The sequence below is a fragment of the Ictalurus furcatus genome, chromosome 1 (assembly GCF_023375685.1).
Source record: "Ictalurus furcatus strain D&B chromosome 1, Billie_1.0, whole genome shotgun sequence".
NCBI classification, from domain to species: Eukaryota; Metazoa; Chordata; class Actinopteri; order Siluriformes; family Ictaluridae; genus Ictalurus; species Ictalurus furcatus.
Window position 1 is genome coordinate 18022677 of NC_071255.1, and position 14238 is coordinate 18036914.

Genomic DNA, 14238 nt, shown 5'->3' on the forward strand with positions numbered 1-14238 from the left:
ATGCGATGGATGCGAATATTGGGTCTCATTTATCAAGATAGATACAATCAAATGTGTTTGTATGTTGTTTGTACGAACATTTACAGAAGAAATGTGGTATCCATTAAAATCTGGATAGTTCAGGGAAAAAACATCTTAGGAGAGTTCCTAAGTTTGTGTAAATTTCCATATAAGGAGACTCACTAATTTGAACCTCCATTGATAGGCTGCAGTGCAGTTACTGTAATTTTATATATGGACTACACTGAAAAGTTTAAATCACTTCTTTTTTTTTTTTCTCCAAATGCACACAAATTTAGTGAAGTATATGTAAGAAAATCAGCCAATTTTTTTTTTTATAAATATGGCACAGTTTTGATTTATTTATTTACTTTTTTGCTTTGGAAAAAATATTTACACACAACGTAGTTTAAAGCCAGTGTATGGGCTTTATATAACTTATATAAAAGCTTGAGTACTCAGACTGCTTTAGACTACAGTACAAAAAAACACACCTTTGTCGTTTCTGTTTACAAGCAGAACCTGTTTCCCAGACTTCCTGCTGTTCTCCTCACCTTGCATCTATTGAACTGTTACCAGGTACCTGCTTGCTGTTGTATGTCTCAGTATGCTGTGTGAATGGAACTCCGTGCACATGCATGTCAAGTCCTCCAAGTATTAGAAAGCCTCAGCATGGGACGAAAATGAAATATGGTTTCTGCTGAAAATAAATCAAGGAAAAAAAGGTATGTTGCTTGTTATATGTTTGATTATCAGTATGCTTTTACACAATACATGTAAAATCCAATTGCGCTACTGTATTAAATTCAGTTTCACATCCAATTCAATTCAGTGTTATTTGTATAGCGCTTTTAACAATGGACATTGTCCTAAAGCAGCTTTACAGAAATATATCAATTCAGGATATAGATTTTAAATGTATGATTTTGTCGCTAATGAGCAAGCCAGAGGCGATGATGGCAAGGAAAAACTCTGAGACGATATGAGGAAGAAACCTTGAGCAGAGCCAGATTCAAAAGGGAACCCATCCTCATCTGGGTGACACCGGAGAGTGCGATTATAAATAATTCCCTTCTATAAATGTGCTAATACTGCATGGTCAAATAGTGCAGTTGTGTAACCAGGAAAATTCATTACAGTTTTTACATGAAGTCTGTTTTGTTGAACTTCTCCACCGTTCACTGATGGAGACTTGAGTGCAAAACTGTTTGTGGTAATTGCAATGCTGAGACTATAATAGCAATTGTAGTCCTAGCCATCGTAGCATACTGTAACTGTTCTTATGAATTGAGGTCCAAAACCATCTTCATGGTTTTTAAGTGGTACCGTCCTCATCATCCACACGTCCATCCATTAAATTGTTTTGAACATATTTTTACATCTCAAGCTGCAAACACAATTGATCATTTTTTTTGGACTCACATAGAAATCACACCATTGATTTAGTTTTTATATACGATGCTGCATATTCAATTCCTTCACTGGACTGTAAAGACATGTTGGCTCTTAGCTCAGCTTATATGCAGGAGTAAGAAGAACAAGGCTCAGGCAGACCAGAGTCTGAGCTCTGACCGGAGAAAATAAGGGGTAATGTACAGGTCTCATCATGCAGCAGAATTTCTGTTTTCTCCTCTCTGAGCTCTCAGATGCTCTGAAATGCTGTCCATGAGTTGTGTCTGCCTTAATTTTCTCTCTCAGTGAAATAAAGGACTTCAACAACCCCCAGTGTGGTAAGCCATGATGACACAATTTCAGTAATATACAGAAACAAAAGTCCAAAATGCTTGAGGCCAGGCTTGTTACCGTGGTTGTCTTAAATAAAGCAATTTTGTGTAATTCTGCTACATGTGAACGGGAAGCACGTAGAGGAATAATCTGATTAGTGGAAATGGGACATTTTCCACAGGAATGATTACGGCCATTTCAGGTCTCAGTGGAAAGGGGCTGCAGAGTGAAATGTTTCATGAGCTGTACAACAAATGGACATTGATTTTGCTCACAGAAAACTCAATGTTCGGTTCATTTCACAGCTTACCACCACGGTTCATGGTCTATAATGCCATTGTGTGGTTAAGTACCTTTCTTTTCTTGGCTGTTACCAAAACAACTGTATCCATCAGACACTGACATCTCCACTGAATACAATGAAGTTGGTTAATCCCTTTTTCTCAAAGATGCTACAATACATCTTTTGTATTTCCTCATAATGAACAAAACACACACAGACATGTCTTAATGAAAACATATTTTACTCACTTTAAAAGTGAGTAATAGGCAACTAATGAATCTTAGAAATGATCCAAAGAAAGTCTTAGAGCATTACTTAACATATTACCTTACAGGCTTGACGCACTCTAATGAATGCACTCAGAACTCTTTATGCGTTTGCTGCTGTGTCAACAGGAAAGATGAAAAGCGAGAGCTGTACAGCGGCTGGGAGAGCTCTGGTACAGACAACGGATCGAATGGTAAGGAAACAAACCACAAAATAATGAGCATCATCCAAAGTGGGGAAAAAAAACCCACCAGCAAATTAAATTCAATTAAAAATGAAAATACACGGCCCTACTTCCTGCTCCAAGTTGCAAAAAAGATATTGAGTGACATTTCCTCCATTCTTTTGTTAATTATGATTTATCTCAAGCAGTAGGACAGGACATACAATCAGGACCGGAATTTCTGGCAGTTAGTTCGTTTAATCTCGCACTGAAAATACAGTGCCTTACATAAGTATTCACCCCCTTGAACTTTTCCATATTTTGTGTTACAACTTGGAAGTATAATGGACCTAACTGGCATTATCTATCATGAAGCTACACAAAATAACGTGAGGAAAAGCAATATAGTTTGAGAGTAATTTACAAATGAAAAAATGTTAGTGATTGCATATTTATTCACCCCCACTGCTGTGAAAGCCCTAAATTATTTCTGGTGCAACCAGTTGCCATCAAAAGTCATATAATTTTTTGAATGGATTAAATGTGTAATTACAGTGGCACATGATCTTTGCATAGCTGTCCCTGTTCCTGGAAGGCCCTAGAATTAGTTAGAGACAAATAGCATCATGGAGACAAGAAGCTATCAAAACAAGTCTAGGACAAGGTTTTGGAAAAGTAGAAATAAGGGTTTGTTAATAATAATTAAAAAAATTCCAAACTTTGAACATCATTATTAAATCCATTATTAAAATATGGAAAGAATATGACACAACTATGACTCTGCCTAGAGGAGGCCATTCGTTAAATGTCCATAAAAGAATAAGGAGGGTATTAGCCAGAGAAGCAACCAAGAGGCCAAGGGTAACTCTCAGCTTGACGCTCCCACCACCATGCTTCACAGTGGGGATGGTGTTGTCAGAGTGATGAGCAATGTTGAGTTTCTACCAAATGTAGACCTTTGTGCCAAGGCCATAATGTTAAATCTGGGTCTCATCAGTCATTTCATGACATATGTGCTCAATATCAAATATCTAGAATGATGTTTGCCTTGTTCCTTCCAAATTGTCATTGCCACTTTTGTCTAAGATCTGGCATATTATCAGTATCAATTAAATGAGAGGTTAGAAGTACCACAACTGGCTTCTCCATTTGTGGATGCATTGTTTGGCCCAGTTTTATTGATTGTCTAATTCCACTCTTCCTTCACCTGCTGCCATGCTGAATTGTATGCCAGTATCCAGAAGAATCCTTGTGAGACACACAGAGGTGTGTAGCTAATTCCCAACATGACTTGAAACCAGTACACAGTAGGGATTAATTTTGAGCAACAGGTCTCCACAGCAATCAAGAGAATTGTTTTTGTTCCCCTTCAAAATGTTTAAGCAACAAGCTTGGGATTTTTTTTTCTTCAGCAAGCAAGAGAATGTTTGTCAGTCACATGCCTGACAAGACATACAGCATACTTACACAAGTCTGAATTATTTTAAAGCAGAATTTTGCCCCATCTACCTGTGGCTCAGTGGTATTTGGGAGTAATGAGTTGTGTCCTGTCCCTCTGTGTCACACAGGGCTAACGCTGCGGAAGAGAGCCAGAGAGTAAGTCATCGATCAGAGCTGGTCCATGGCAGCTTTAGCTCTGACATTTATAGTGGGAGCCTGTGATTAATCATCAGCTTAACAAGGCCGGGGACTCTCAGCATCCCTAATGTAGTTGTGTGAACACACTCACACCACACACAAACAAGCTGGCCACATGGGAGAGAGAGAGAGAAAGAGAGAGGGCAGTGAGAGAATTATTAAAATTTTTTCCCAAATCTTTTTGTTTTTAAGACTAGATACAGCGTGAATGATTAGGAAGAGTTTAGGGAAACTGCGAAAACTTTTAATTGTTGCCAACAAGCATCACTGCCTACTCGCTCATCATACAATTAATCACTGAATGCCTTAAATGTCAATATTCGTGCTTGGTATTCAATTCAGGTGTAGTCCTGCCCACTGAGGCTACACAAAAGATTCAAGCAATTCCTTCATTCCTTTTGTGCTCAGTTAACATCAGCACATTCTTTCATTGCAGATGATGATGCATTTCATGACTGGCAGAAGTCTAAACAGCAAGAGAAATGCAGATATTTGGATGAAAGTAACATTGTGTTATCGCCTCATTTAACTGTTAAGCCCTGGTTCTCTGGTTCAGAGGGGAATGATGTGGCAGAAAAACCATGCCCAAGATGTGACACATCTCAAGATAATGCTCCTTCTAATAAATCTCCGGTGGCTCTCCCAGCAAGGCCCAACGATTTGAGCCAAAGCGCTTCAGACATGGAATGTTTCCCAATAAACTCCATGTCCACTCACTCAATGACCCACAAAACAAATATCATTTATAGCCCCAGTCCAAGCATATTGGAGCTAAAACGGAGTCAGCCGTTAGCACGATGGTCTCCTGCCACTCGTGAGCAGACATCTGAGGAATCAGTGCCCTGGCGATGTAAAGCATTTGCTCCAATGAACCGTGAAGCAAAACCTGCTGAACCTCCGCATCTCTGCAAATGGCCAGCTGCCCAGAGAACGGAATGGTACCATGAAAGCTTGGCCAGACTGGCACATCTGGAGATGCAGTCACCCCAAAATGCACTGCCTTTTAGCAGACGCAGGCCAGTTATCCAGAAGCCAGTTGTAGGTCATAAAGGAGTGCAGACGCATAGCCGACATGTTGAGAAAAGCTTCTGCTGGACATCAGCATCCAAAGGCCTGCTCAATGAAGATGGCACAAGGCCAGCTACACTAATAGACCCATGTAACCAAGCCCTGTATAGCTGTTTGTGGAGTGCAGTGCAAGCAGAAGCAGAAGGCTGTGGCAAGGAACTGGGGCAACAAGACAGCGGTCACAGGAACAGTGTGAGCTGGTTGTCGGTAAGCAGCTACTTTCTGCCATTATCACACCAAAGAATGGCACAACGCCTTTATAATCATGCTAGTGTATTAGTCAGATGTTTTGCTTTTTTTCCTCCAGTACAAGCATCAGTTCAAAACAAACATGCCACCTTAGTGAGGGGAAAAAAAGTGTCAAACCATTGTCTTTGTCAAATTTTGGGTTTGGAGTAGGGGTCGGCAATATGGCCAAATACATTACAAAAATAGAAGCTTTTCACGATGCTCAATCACGTTCTGCATCGCAATATTTAGAGGTGCTAACAAAGTGCCAGCAAATCAGTAACACCATGTTTAATAAAAGATCTGAAAACCTCTGGGCTTACAAGTCTAAAAATAGATGAACAAGGTGATATAATAAGCATTAAATAGATCTTAATATGCAGTTAGTTCAATTTATATTGCCTTTTGTTCAGAAGAAAATTTTTAGAACTATTTATAGACTAAAGAATTTGAATGAGCACTGTGTCGTTCCTTATTCATGATTTCTATTTTTGACTCTTCTGAAGATGTGGTTAATTAACAATTATAACCAATGGCAACCGTGTGTGTGTCACAGTAGGAAACAATGCCATTGTTGCAAAGTGCAAATCAGGATAAAGAAATGCACACACCCACCACTCACAAGCTTCACAATCTTGAGATTTTGAGATACTTTACGTGTATAACTTCAAGAAGACAATGGCCCTTATTATATAGTTGCGTAGAAACAGGGACAGATTTGAACGCACACAATGACGTATAAACGAATCTGCACCTGATTCATTTCAGGGAAGCTGAGGTGGAGGTGCTTTTGTCTGAGGTTGTTGCAAATAAAAGACAATAATTAGGTAGAAACTTGAATATGATTCCAACCTCACCTGTAGGTAGTCTATTAATAGCTTGGTTTTTATTCATTTTAGAACTTGAACAGGTCAGCTGGTGTGTGTGTGTGTGTCTGTGTTGTATTAATTAATTAATAGATGAATTAACGCTTCATTTATAAATATACTTACATCAGCCAGGGTTCCTTCCTAAAAAACAACTCCTTATGTCATGTTTAAAAAAAAAAGCTGACAAATTAATTAAGTACTGAAATGACTAACAAAAATAATGAAAGCTTGTTGGGCATGTGTTACTGTTCATATTAATAACCTCCAAAAAAAATCCTTGTGATATAAGCATCATTAAATAGTGCATTATAATGCCCCTTGCACATAAATGCACCTGTTACTCAGCTGCAGGACTAATGAGCTGATAAAGTTCAATGTCTGTACTTCTTTAAATTTCGTAATTTTAGCAAATTCACATTCAACACTAAACTACTGACATTTTAGTATGAAGTTCTTTAGTGATTTTCAATGTTATTTGCTAGTTTTATCCTTATGATTTATACCTCTCTAATTACTAAATAAGTGCTGTATTTATTGATGACACTGATATTGATTTTTAACTGCAATCCAATCATTTTGAGGCTAAAATTTTACACTCAAGTTTACACGCATTCCAACCAGACATGAATTTGATTGTACAGACACACCCAAGATAAATTTAAGAAATAAGGAAACTTTTGAGTACACTTATTTTAGGATCAGATTTGACCATATACAACGTGAATAAGAACTGATACGGTATAAGAAACCTAAATTATAAAGCACAAGCAATACCAGCAGTTGTTGCACATCTGCATAACTACAGAATAACTAAAGGAGCCGTGAGCTCTTCACTGTCCATCATGCTACGTACACTTCCGAACTTGCATTATATTTTGGACCATGGCAAACCTTGTTTAGTCAAAGAGACTTGACTGGCAGGCAACAGCTTCATATCCGCAGCAGGAGAGGTAAGTGGTTACTGTGATAGAGTAGGAGGAGATCTCGCTGTTCTGTCTGAAAACAACTTAAGAGAAATGAGTGCATGTGGAACAGAAGCATTGTGATGAAGGGCAAGAGATGTAATAATAGAGGTTACTGAATGACGGCTATAAATGTGAGGCTGCTGATGCACTTCATTTCTGTGTTTGCATCTCAGGACATGCTGTGTCCATCAGGATGCCATGAGAACGGCACGTCCTCCACCATTTCACATGATATCACCTTATTCCACATTCTACAAGTACTGCAGAGCAAACCAGTACATTTCCCACAGGTCAGAGGACAGAGACGCCTTCGAGACACTTCTTAGTCTGAATGCTTGAATCCATCCTTGAGAAGAATGTAATCATTTTCTAAACTCACAACATATCACTCTGGCAAACAGCAGCCAAGCAAGGTCAGAATATATTTTATTCAAAGACATTTCTTCTACAGTGTAAAAGGTCATGATTTGATGAGACACAATATTTAATGAAGCCATGAGCTGGAACTAATTAAAATTCATAAGATGCCACACAAAAAACCAACAGTGACACAAGTGGGAATGTCACAGGTGAACGGCGATAGAAATTGGTAATTAAAAAAGTTCAGGAGGTTGTAAGAACGCACTTTTATAACCAAAGTTTCTGTACAAACTCTTAAAGAAATAGAAAATAGCAGTTGTTAACATGATATGCAAAATAGAAATGTTAATAAACAAAATCAGTATTTAAAATGAGAAATTAATTCCAGCCACTGGAACAGTAATTCAACAAGTTATACCACAAATTCTCGGGAATATTTTTTACTTTTAAATTTAAGATGAAGCACACATGGTACAATATATATATATACTTTTTTTTTGGTGATTTTACAAGACACATAACACATACTGTACAAACTTGAGAAAATAAACAGTAAGAAAATCTGACAAACTATACTGTATGTGCATTTTCACTCTTCGTGTTTTATATATTAATTATACTATAATACTGTCACAAGCACTGCATAACTTTAGTCCACCTTCATTAGATATTAATAGATCCTGATTATCACTATAAGTGCTTATGAAACTAGTAGTTTAATGGATATTTTAAAGGATCTTCTTTTAGTCTGCAGGTGATATTTATGTGGTTTAAAGTGCTGGAATTCTGATATAAAAAATAAAATAGGCCATATCAGAGGAAACAGCCAAATGGGTCCATGCCAGTGAGAAAGCTTTAAATGTTATTGCTCTTCTATGAACTGGTCACATGAGCAAGCAGGGGCGATTGCAAATGGCAAAGCATTTTTAAGTGCAGAAAGTGAGCATCGTGTAGCACCTCGGACTGGCCACTAATCTTCCAGAGGGTACTGTAGTGGGGCTGACGCACAGCTCAAACCTTCTACTGCAAACAAATCTGTTTCTTCCACCCTGTTTTTGAGATTAGACTGATCAAGATTGAAACATCTTTTCATGTAATTCGTAGCATCTGAGGTATCTCGGTTTGATTTTCATGTTGCAGGTGTCATCTATGGCATCTCTCCAGACAGAATGATCACATGCCAATTAATGCAATTAGAAATGAATAGAAGATGAGAAACAACAATAAGAGTTTAAAAATAACACAGGCCTGAGAGAAACAGGGTCAGCTTTCAGCATAATGGTCTTAGTTAAATGACTGGTTCAAGTATTGTTATTATAAGTGATGGACACTCATCAGCCAGCTTTAATAGGAACAACTGTACACCTGCTCATTCATGCAACTATCCAGTCTGCCAATCATGTGGCAGTGGAGCAGTGCATAAAATAATGCAGACACAGGTCAAGCGCTTTAGTTAATGTTCAGATCAGACAATAGAATGGGGGAAAATGTGATCTGGGATCCTGATCCTCTGATTTTTATGCATAATAGTCTATACAGAATGGTGCAAAAAAAACAAACAAAACAAAACCCAAAAACTCATCCAGTGAGCAGGAGTTCTGTGGGTGGAAACACCTTGTTGATGAGAGAGGACAGAGGAGAATGGCCAGAGTGACAAGAGAACTATGATCACGTAATCAACCGTCCAGCTCAAGGCTTGGTGTGTGGTGTGTTCTGAAATGCTTTTGTTTCAATATGGTTGTAAAAAGTGGTTATTTCAGTTACCATAGCCTTCCTATCAGCTTAAACCAGTCTGTCCATTCTCCTCTAACCTCTCTCATCAGCAAGGCGTTTCCATCCACAGAACTGTCACTCACCAGATGACTCTTTTTTTTTTTTTTTTTTTTTTGCACCGTTCTGTGTCAACTCTAGAGACTGTTGAAAATGTTGTGCATGAAAATCCCCAGATCAGCATCCCAGATCAGACCCCACCCCATTTTGATGTCTGATGTGAATATTAATCAGCGGTTTTTGAAATATGCAAACCAGCCCATCTGGCACCATCGACCATGCCATGTTCAAAGTCACTGAGATCATTTTTTCCCCCATTCTGATATTTAATGTGAACATTAACTGAAACTCTTGACCTGTATCTGCATTTATGCAAAACATCTATTTAGTCAATTTTCCAGGAATGCCTCTAAAAGAGCAGTGGTGATTGTCTACACAACTGTTCCATACTTCACACAGCAGAATAAGGGACAGGAGGATACGCAGCAGGTCAGGACACAGCAGGCCAGGACGCTCATACCAGGCCATGTCTTGAGATTCCTTGAATTTATTAATTAAAGTGTACTTCTTAAACAGATTCTTAAAATGTTTCATAACCTATGTGTGGGCATGGGTAACTCTGATTTGATTTCGAAGTGAAAGAATTCAATATTATGCCACATTTGTATTGACAAAAATTATACGACGATGTATTATACATATGATACAGTGTGAAAAATAAGAAGAAATCAAACACATCAATAGCAGTAAGTTCATATCTTCTTAAATTTGAAATTCTGTTTGTCTTACACAGACGCAGTTTCTCCAGCTACACACAGTGAATCCTGGGTTGATTTGAGTTCCAGTTGTCATAGCTCACGATCAAAAAACACAGACCAGAGGGGGAATGGGTGTGGTCATTGTGCAAACAGCAGTACACAGATATGCTGGGGGGGCGGGGTGGGGCAGGGCTGGGGAGGGGTAGGGTCCAAAACACCACCATAGAGGATATGACTGACGCGGGTAGTGTTGCACCATGACTATGACGACTGCACGGTAAAGAGTGTGGATGTCCAATGCGTCTGCCACACTGCTGACTCAAGGTCATGTGACTTCATCGAAGGCGATGTGATTCTGTGAGAGACAGATGAGATGATAGCACTTTAGTATACATTCAGCATCTACTTCCATCTAGAATGAACAAATGTGAGCATTTCCTCACAGTGTCTTGGTCCAAAAATAACTACATTTATCCCTCATGCATATACAGGCTACAACATGGCAGACTGTCAGGACATTGTAATGTGTTAGAATAAAAACTTCCTGCAGTCTGGGATGTGATTAGTCTGTAATCTTCAGGGAGCTGTGTGGAGCTGGTTTGCTGGTAAAAAGAGGGGAATTGAATTAGTTTTGAGCAGCCATTCTAGCTTTGTGCCACTTGGAATCTGATGAGGTGTTAAGGAGAAGCACAACATAAAGCCAGGGATGTAGCCATGCAGCACAGCCACTAGTGGCCTTGTGCTACCTTAATAATGTTGTTCAGCTGCAATATAACCCCTGTCTGAAGGCCAAATCTGAAAGCAAAGGAGTCCATATCAGAGGAACACAATTTGTACATGGTAAAGGAGAGCTGTCATTCATCAGGCTATCAGGCTGTACAAATTTTTATCCCAATCAGGAAGCATTGCTTGTTCTTTTCCTGCACTTACATGAACTGTTCAGAATTAGACAAGGGGTCTAAAAGTTTTAAACTTGTGCGTAACAACCACCAATACACGCAAGAAAATTGGCATTTATGAGGCGTATGTGCACAGCTGTATGCAATTGATTTAAATCCTACAATTTCTAAACTGTTCTGCTCGTGCAAAGCCACAATCATTTGCATAAAGAAATGTACATTTCTCCAAATCTCCATGTATGGTAAAAAAAAAACCCCAAAAACTTCCCTTTAAAAAGTTAATGACTAGCCTGCTTTTGAGACCGCTTGTTGCAGATGATCTTATCAAAAGGTCGAAGAAGATGAACTTCACTGACAATGAAGTACTGTTGCAGGAAATAAAATCAAACCAAAATGGTTTATTACAACTATGAAATAAATATGATCTTTTCCTGTTTGTTTTTAGATTTTATGGTTAATGTGTGCACTCATTATTGTCTTTTCCACTGCTGTCGTTGGAAATGTACAGTAATGTAATGGTTGGGAAATGCCAGACCTGTCTCCAGTTTGAAATGTGTCTTGTACTAAAAACCTCAAGAACAGAGATCAACTAAAACTGCAAAATCGACTGATCCACTCATCACACTGACTCCCTGTGTGTGCCAAAAGTTCAAGCAAGCGCCTTTAAGAATTTTTTAACTTTCATCTGTGTCAGTTGTCTGCACCTTGCAAGAGCAGACATCAGTAATGACTCAATTATGTCAATTATGCTGTCAATTATGCTGATATGATGGACAAGAAGTGGGATGAACACTCCTCAAAACCGGTTTACACTTCCAAATCCCATTCGCTAACTTTCCTTCACGAGAACTCGTTTCATCTCTACTATAGGTTGTGACAGCAGCCTGAGCTAAGGGATGTTTTCGGTAACAGTTGAGCAGAACAGGGTACGTCACTGTCCTCCAATGTCCTTCCTCATATGCTATTCATCTATGTGTGCTTTATCACCAAAGACAAATATCACTGATAAGCATCTCTTGAACCTTGAAAGAACAAATAAATAGGTCATTAGTATTTTTTATTGGTCAAAGTATCATTCTCTTTCTACACAATTCACCCCATGCACTTCAACAACAACAACAACAAAATCTGCAAACCAAACACACACAAAAAAAATCAACACAGCAATCTGGGATTAAAACAACGGATTTGTTTCCTTCCACATGTTCTTCCTGTAACTATTGTACATTTTGTTTAAAAGGTCCATATTTATGGTGTAATTAGCCTGTAGTTGGGAGAGCTCAGTGGTAAGACTGCAGCATGTGGTTTAATTGATAGTTGAATGCTTGGGCTAAATCAGTATTCAGATCAGCCGTGGAGGACAGCTGAGCCTGGGGAGTTAAATTCAGACTAAGCAGTCTGGGACAATTGGATATTTTGAAATGTATTATATCAACTTCTCCTTGGCCTTGGCAGGGTGAATAAAAGGTTCTAATAAAGTTACTGTGGAAACAAAGATTTATTACCAGATTTGCCCATTAAGAGACAAACCATTCTTGTGCTCAAGACACACTGCACAAAAAAACATTTAAATATGTCTTGTGGACAATCAACCTCTATTAGCTGACCAGACCTTTGAATCAAATGGTACTCTCAAAAAGATTAGACCAATTGACTCAGGTTTGTAGGCACACTCATTTAAAAGAACAGCGATGTTATAATCCAAGTTCAAGGCAGACAATTAATGCCATTGTGTCTGCTTCAAATGAAAGGAGGACAGTGAAAAACAACCTAGATAGGACAGGATGAATCAGCTAGCAGAGCCAAACACTCTGGATACAGCCTGATTATAAACAGGTCATTGGGTTATTCATGCTAAAGGCATGTGATCCGGTTTTAACAGGGATTTAATATCATTGAGGTGTATTCCAGAGGCTTGGCACACGCCGCTCACACAGGTGCTCCTACGTTTATTATTGCCTTGTGCTCTGCAGGTGGTTGAAGCGGCTTCTTTTGCCTGCGATCCAGTCAAAGAAACTCAGTAGGCGCTCTTTCAGAGAGCGAGGTGTCAACGCCTCCTCTTCCGCTCTTAGCTCAGCCATCTGAAGGACGGCCGTATGTGCAACACACACAAACACATACACACAGAGATGCCCAGCAGACGAGACGGCCATTGAGAGATTATTTTAAACATCTTGATTTTCGATGTTTAATATTCAATGTTCAGAGTGTAACTAGTTTTTGGGTCAAACTTTCATGCCAGCATAAAAGAGAGCACTTGATGGAGCAAGTGTTAGTGTAGGTAAATGCAGCTGTGTTGTACCTGGGAGGCGATGTATTTTTCCAGGGGACTCTCCACCCTGGGCGAGCCCATCGTGTCCTCCTGCCGGGGGTCTTCGCTTAACATCTGGCTTCCTTTGAAATTATGGACCACACACACAACCTGAAACAGTGTAAACCAGCCATGTGTCACTTGTCGTTCTTTCTAAAATACCTATATTTTGGGGAGGAAGTGGCAGCATATAATTTAGAGCTGGAAGTAGGGAGGGAAGCCAAAGGCACAACCTTCCACAGAAGGTTAAGTGAACATTCTCTTAAGTGATCTATTGCAAAGCAAAGGCTGTACCTCTGACCAGATCTAAAAAGAGACAGAGAAAATGCACATCATACAAATCAGAGAAAGAGAATTTCTGGTGATGTCACTCCAAAAATAAGACTGAAATGAGGGTCATTTTTAGCTGCCATGTCAAACCCTCACATATAGGCATGCACCAAGCACACAATAGCTCTGATAATCCATAAGACAACCTCTTTCTAAACTATTTTCAAGTGAGCTTTTCTCTTAATTGGGAATGTTGGGACTCGAACCACAATTCAATCAACACAATGTGAACTGTTTAGTGTCCGCGTTTTTGAGCGCACAGTCTCAAAATTACATTAGGAACAGCTTAATATAGCAGAGCTTGGCTCTGTCAGTGTTCTGTACGAGATGTTTTAACATTCCTCCATTCATTTTCCTAACAGACCGCTGCCCTGCAGTCCTAACCAGAATTCATGAATATTGCAGGACGCGCTGCATTAGTTCACTTCAGTACCCTCCCTCTCTCTCCTGGCTTAATTTCTCACTACATTTCCACTCTGAGCTTTGAAAGATGCCTGATGCTGGGCTTAGGGCAACAGTACATTATATGACTTGTGTGCAAATGGTGTTGATAATTGATTACATAAATCACAAAGCAAAGAGGGTCACGTTTATGGTTAGTGGC

At 39.1% G+C, this 14238-nt stretch overlaps 2 protein-coding genes across 4 annotated transcripts in view; one reads left to right on the forward strand and one right to left on the reverse strand.

Annotated features, from left to right (window-relative positions):
• The first annotated feature begins 212 nt into the window (after nt 1-212).
• On the forward strand, nt 213-11133 carry LOC128611121 (uncharacterized). Of its 3 annotated transcripts, none has more exons than XM_053630419.1 (4): nt 213-725; nt 2404-2468; nt 4513-5351; nt 7380-8123. In XM_053630419.1, exons 1-4 carry the CDS (start codon nt 691-693, stop codon nt 7530-7532), a joined length of 1092 nt encoding a protein of 363 aa, XP_053486394.1. In that variant the 5' UTR covers nt 213-690; the 3' UTR covers nt 7533-8123. The 3 variants fall into 3 exon arrangements, 2 of the variants coding, with proteins under 2 accessions (XP_053486394.1, XP_053486383.1); XR_008386505.1 differs by lacking the exon at nt 213-725 and adding an exon at nt 10130-11133 and having other exon boundaries at nt 2159-2468; nt 7380-7619; XM_053630408.1 differs by lacking the exon at nt 213-725 and having other exon boundaries at nt 2159-2468.
• plppr5b (phospholipid phosphatase related 5b) overlaps nt 11073-14238 on the reverse strand; it is a 49773-nt gene continuing 46607 nt past the window's right edge. Inside the window, exons 5-6 of the mRNA XM_053630432.1 lie at nt 13296-13415; nt 11073-13074 (exon numbers count right to left, since the gene is read on the reverse strand). Of these exons, the coding sequence (XP_053486407.1) occupies nt 12946-13074; nt 13296-13415 (249 nt within the window). The 3' untranslated portion in view covers nt 11073-12945. The remainder of the gene's footprint in view (nt 13075-13295; nt 13416-14238) is intronic.